The sequence below is a fragment of the Dendrobium catenatum genome, unplaced genomic scaffold (assembly GCF_001605985.2).
Source record: "Dendrobium catenatum unplaced genomic scaffold, ASM160598v2 fragScaff_scaffold_1595, whole genome shotgun sequence".
NCBI classification, from domain to species: Eukaryota; Viridiplantae; Streptophyta; class Magnoliopsida; order Asparagales; family Orchidaceae; genus Dendrobium; species Dendrobium catenatum.
Genome location: NW_021320057.1, coordinates 1,121,246 through 1,126,544, shown reverse-complemented (window position 1 = coordinate 1,126,544; position 5,299 = coordinate 1,121,246). Strand labels below are relative to the sequence as shown.

The 5,299-nt window shown below is 35.7% G+C and overlaps 1 protein-coding gene across 1 annotated transcript; it reads left to right on the top strand.

The window, feature by feature from the left end:
- Positions 1–1,556: 1,556 nt before the first annotated feature.
- Positions 1,557–4,958, top strand: LOC110108234 (lipid phosphate phosphatase delta). The gene is made up of 8 exons (XM_020838792.2): positions 1,557–2,025; positions 2,104–2,199; positions 2,311–2,385; positions 2,473–2,603; positions 2,706–2,812; positions 2,903–3,031; positions 3,136–3,251; positions 4,238–4,958. The coding sequence occupies exons 1-8, from the start codon at positions 1,858–1,860 to the stop codon at positions 4,649–4,651; spliced, it is 1,236 nt and encodes a 411-aa protein (XP_020694451.1). The 5' UTR covers positions 1,557–1,857; the 3' UTR covers positions 4,652–4,958.
- The last annotated feature ends 341 nt before the right edge of the window (positions 4,959–5,299 follow it).

The following is a 5,299-nucleotide window of genomic DNA, read 5'->3' as shown; positions in this document are numbered from 1 at the left end:
TGAGGTAAGAGTAGAGATATTGGATTTCCAACATTTGAAGCTTATTATCACCGAAGCACCCCACACATAGGACCTCTAGGAAGATCTATTTCTTAATACTCTCAAATTGTAGCATCCAAATACATTGCTCGAGCTGCTTGATTTAGCCAATAATTTTATTAATTTGTAGGGGAGTACATCATCAAAGTTAGTCATTAAATAATAAGGATAAGTTTGTCGAGAAGTCTCATCACCACCACTAGAAATAACACAAGATATTATATTGAGAAGCACTTAAGAGGTTTATCAACCTATAACTCCTCAAAAAGGATGAGACAACCTCTACACTCGAGGTAAACAATGTATACTCTACTCTAACTATCATTAATTAGATTAGGGATGTCATATATGGAAATTGATTAGGAGTATTTTTATTAACCCATATCGATGCCTAAAACATTGATTGCCCTATGACCCATCAAACTATTGTCTTTTATAAAGACCATGGACAAAATTTATCACCACCTTTACTAGCTATATTTTAGGTGCTCATTAATGCAAACAAGATGTAGGACTTTGCCTCTGCCAACCCAAGACAATGAATCAACAAGATGTCGCACATACAAAATTATGTATATTCAAGATAAAAATTATTCAAAATAATATGAAATTTGAATATTGAGTTTTATCTAATAGTATAGCTCCATTAGGTTCACCTCTTGTTGCGGATGAGGAGTAAACACCACAATGACGAAACAAATAAGGAAGTAAAGGACACCAGAATTTAACGTGGAAAAACTCAAAATATGGAAAAAAAATCATGGAGCCACACCACACCAAGAGATCCACCGTGAAAATTGAGAGAATTAAGTACTGATCTCTATTCTCTCTCTCTCTTTCCTTGCTTCTCTTCTAACTTGCACCATTGTCAATGTCTACACACTCAAAAATACAGGAGAAAGCCAAGTAAAATAACCCCAAAGAATGCAACCCTTCAGAAAAACAAAAAAGAAAACCGTCATATCCGTCTCGCAGCACTATGGCGCTAGTTTGGGGCGGTGCAGCGCCAATCCTCAGTCTTGATCCGCTGCAGCGTCATATCTAGACTGCTGTGGAGTTCCGCTCTCTGTCGTTCATCGCTACTCCATATAAAAAAATTTAAGAGTTTTCAGATTGATTTGAAACCTGATCAAACCTAAAACAATCGGATTAACCCATTCAAAAGTATTATGATCAAATAACTATTTGAGTTGAATTTCAATCTAATTTAACCTTCCCAAAATTAAGCCATTGACTTCAGATCTCCAAAATTCAAACCCCTTTGGACCCCACCAAAACATAACTCAAATGCAATTAAGCAATTACCAAACCCTAAATCACCTTAATAAAAAGTCAGCAATATCAGGCTCGGTCTGCCATTCTCATATCGAAAATTAAAATTATTTCATTTTCTTCAATAAATAAAAACTAACGGCTGAGTTATTTAACAGACACGAGTCAGGTTCCCTATTAACTTTATATAATAAATGAATAATAATAAACTGGAGACAAGTCGGGTCCCCGCCCATTTGTTCATACCAAGTCCGCGTCCGCGTCATCGTCCGCGTTCATCAGCGTGACTTCTCCAGCTCCAAAACGAACGGTTCTTCCTTCCTTCCTTCAATCCGTCAATCCTTTTTTTTTATTGCTAAATTTATTACATTAACAATCAGTAAATAGATTTCAATACTCCTATATAAAGTTCCAAACTTTCATGGAATTGGAAGACAACGCACCGCAATCCCCACCAAAGTTGTTTCTTTCCAGCGAATTACGCCCAAAACACTATCCTTTTGGGTTTTTGAGCGAACCCTAGAAGGTTTGGAAGAGGTGGTTGAGATGGATAGTGGTATCATTCCCATGTGGCAGCCTCTTTGTCTCTCTGGCCTTCTTGGATTTGTTGTGGCGGCCTCGCTTTTGGGCATAACGAGGAGATTTCGATCGATTGTGCAGCCATGGGTTGTTCGTCGCGTTCAATCCGATCTTCCTCTTATTCTACAGATCCAGGTGAGCTTTTTTACATCATCGTTTTATTCTATAAGGTTTGATGAGTTCTGCGATCTGATTGTATAAAGATTGTCGCAGAGATGGCAGCATAGGTTCTTCGATATTTTCTTCTCCGTTGTCTCTTGTCTTGTCTCCGTTCCATTCTATACCGGATTCATCCCTATTCTCTTCTGGGTATGTCTTGTTCTTTCTTCCTTCTTTTGTTTTTATTATTATTATTATTATGTTTTTCTCTTCTGTGTGTGAAATCATTGATTGAGATTTTGGTTTTGGGGGTTTTTGTAGAGTGGGCATAGCAAATTGGCGAGGCAGGTGGCTTTGCTTATGGCTTTCTGTGATTATATTGGGAATGCTATTAAGGTATGTTTGATAATCTTTACCTGTTTGTTATTATATTCTGCTAGCACTGGAATTGAACGTTAATTGTTTGATTTAATCAATGATTAGGATGCAATATCTGCCCCAAGGCCGAGCTGTCCTCCGGTGAGGAGAGTGACAGCTACAGAAGATGAGAAAGAGAATGCAATGGAGTATGGATTGCCTTCTTCCCATGCTCTCAACACAGTTTGTCTTGCTGGGTATGTATATGATCAATTATAACTATTTATGTTTCTTTCTGTTGATTTAGTAATTAGCCTTCTTGGTTAGTACTGATTTGCTTCATTTATGGGCTTTTACAGATACTTGTTGCACTATGCACTAACAACATATGGTCATGAAATGAATGGTTTCAGAGTTTTGATTGGATTCTCCTTAGTTTTCTTGCTGGTCTCTCTGATTGGCTTGGGTAAATATTATCTTCTATGGATAGTCTTCAACGTGCATACAAAAATTTCAAATTTGTTATTGGAATATAAGCTTTATTACCTCTTTATAGGGAGGATATACTTGGGCATGCACAGCTTCATCGATGTTGCAGCTGGAATCACCATGGGGCTTGTTGTTCTTGCTTTCTGGCTGATTGTTCATGACTATATTGATAATTTTCTCACCTCTGGACAGAATGGTATGCAGAATTTGATTGCTTCATTCAAACGTTAGTGATGATAGCTTTTGTTTTCATATTTCTTTTGTTGATTGTTTAAAGGTTTTGTGATTTTTTTTTTACAGTTACATCTTTCAGTGCTGGCCTCTCCTTCGTACTACTTTTTGCTTATCCTACACCTGAGGCCCCAACTCCAAGTTTTGAGTATCACACAGCTTTCATTGGCGTTGCTTTTGGATTAGTAAGTTCTATGATTCTTCTGCATCTTATGCTACTCAGAGTGCCATACAATTCTGCCATCATATTGCAACTTTCTTATGTGAAAAGAATCTAGGTTGTAGTGTTAATTGAGTTTAGAAGTTAAACCAAACAGAAAAATGGAAATTAGTGGAAATTGAAGCTATTCTTAATGTTCATTTTACAAACAAGAAATTGAAACATATTTTCTCAGAAAGTGTCAGAAATTGATCAGATTGCTAAACCTTTCATCTTGTTCCTTGATGATTGGGAATACTGAATTAATAGATGATAAACCTAGTTTAGATTTTAATTCTAATTAGCAATTGTTTGTCCAAGGAAATGAACGCTTGAGCTCTGAAAACTTTTGGCTGGCAAAAGATTATTGATAGTTTATCAGAATTGTTTGCTGACCAAACTTTTGTTTTGATTCTTTGCAAAACCTCTAACTTAAGCTTTGTTTGGGACGGCTTTCTCAATGCTTCTTAAAGCAGCTTTCTAGTATCAAAATTTTAACTTTTTAACTAGAAAGCTATTTTAAGAAGCAATAAAAAAGTCATCCCAAACGAAGCCTTAAGCTTTGTTTGGGATGGCTTTCTCATTGTTCTTAGGGCAGCTTTTTAGTACAAAATTTTTAATTTTTATGCCAGAAAGCTGCTTCAAGAAGCAGTAAGAAAATCATCCCAAACGAAAACTTATACTCAAATCTGCCTCTTTGATACAATGGAATTGAGAATCATGATAAGAATCATGCATATTTGCACCTGAATTCATTATATGGTTAGATTAAATTTGTAAAGGTTGAGCTTTTAGATTTGATTATACAGTATAGTTTGATTTGAAGCACATAGAATTTAAAGTAAATATCTAAAACCTAAATACAATCAATTAATTAATTTATATCTGTGAAGATAATATGCTTTAACTGTAACATACAGAGAAATCTCTTGTTCTAAGTTCTAAACTAGTTTATCTACACTAATTGTTCAGGTCAGTGGCATCCAACAAACCTATCTTCTATTCCACTCGGAAGACGTTCCTCGTATATTCAGCCCCGAACTTTCCATCCTCGTCTTCTTTGGAAGGTTATTGGCAGGCATTCCTACAATCCTAATAGTGAAGTTCTGCAGCAAAGCTCTTTCCAAGTGGTTACTTCCAGTTATCTGCAACACTTTAGGAATTCCAATAAGGTCATCTTGCTATATTCCTGCACTAAAAGAATCTGATAGCAGCAAAAACAAATCTGATAATAAGCAGATTGGTTATCTTCAAAGAGCAATTTCTTTCTTGCCTTACAAGACCTATGATGTTGATACAGGAATAAGGTTTCTTCAATATGCTGGCCTGGGATGGTCTGTTTCTGACTTAGTTCCTCATCTTTTCACTCGCTTATCTTTGTCTTAACTTATCTTCATCTTAGTATTTGTAATCTATATGCACCCTCAATTTGGTGTATTTTTATTTTTTTTCTCTTTTGTATCAGAAAAATCACTTTTAGACATGTTTATAAGCCAATCTGTACCAGTAGAAAGCTTTGTTTGGGATAGCTTTCTTACTGCTTCTTAAAGCAGCTTTTGAGTATCAAAATTTTTAATTTTTTACTGAAAAACCGCTGTATGAAACAGTAAGAAAGCCGTCCCAAAGAAGCTTACTGTTTTTCTGTAAATTGTTTATTTCTTTTGAGATCAACGTTTGATTCCAATTTTTTTTTTTTCTTAATATTTTCATGAATGATTTTGTTCAAGCCTGGCTCCTGCTGTCATCAAACGCTTATATATTTATGGACTCGTTTGGCTCCCACCGACTTTTTTTTCTGTTTTAAATGGAGGTTTTAGAACGGAGAAGCAGATTTTTTATCCTTCTCAAATCGGCGAAAAAAGGACGGTGTGGCAAACGATAGTTTTAAAACGCCGCCTAAACAAACAATTAAATTATAAAATTTTCACGGATCCAAACTGAAAACGGCGAAATTACGGTAAATCAAACGGGCCCTATATTGTTGAGTAACTGTAAAAATCTACTGCTTTGGAATGTCCAAAGCTGTCCAGATTT

Excerpts from the sequence above, each read along its gene's own strand:
- LOC110108234 (XM_020838792.2), top strand. The coding sequence starts at position 1,858 with ATGGATAGTGGTATCATTCCCATGTGGCAGCCTCTTTGTCTCTCTGGC. Across the intron at positions 2,604-2,705 it reads AACACAGTTTGTCTTGCTGG|ATACTTGTTGCACTATGCAC; the intron begins GTATGTATATGA and ends GGGCTTTTACAG. Across the intron at positions 3,032-3,135 it reads TCTCACCTCTGGACAGAATG|TTACATCTTTCAGTGCTGGC; the intron begins GTATGCAGAATT and ends TTTTTTTTACAG.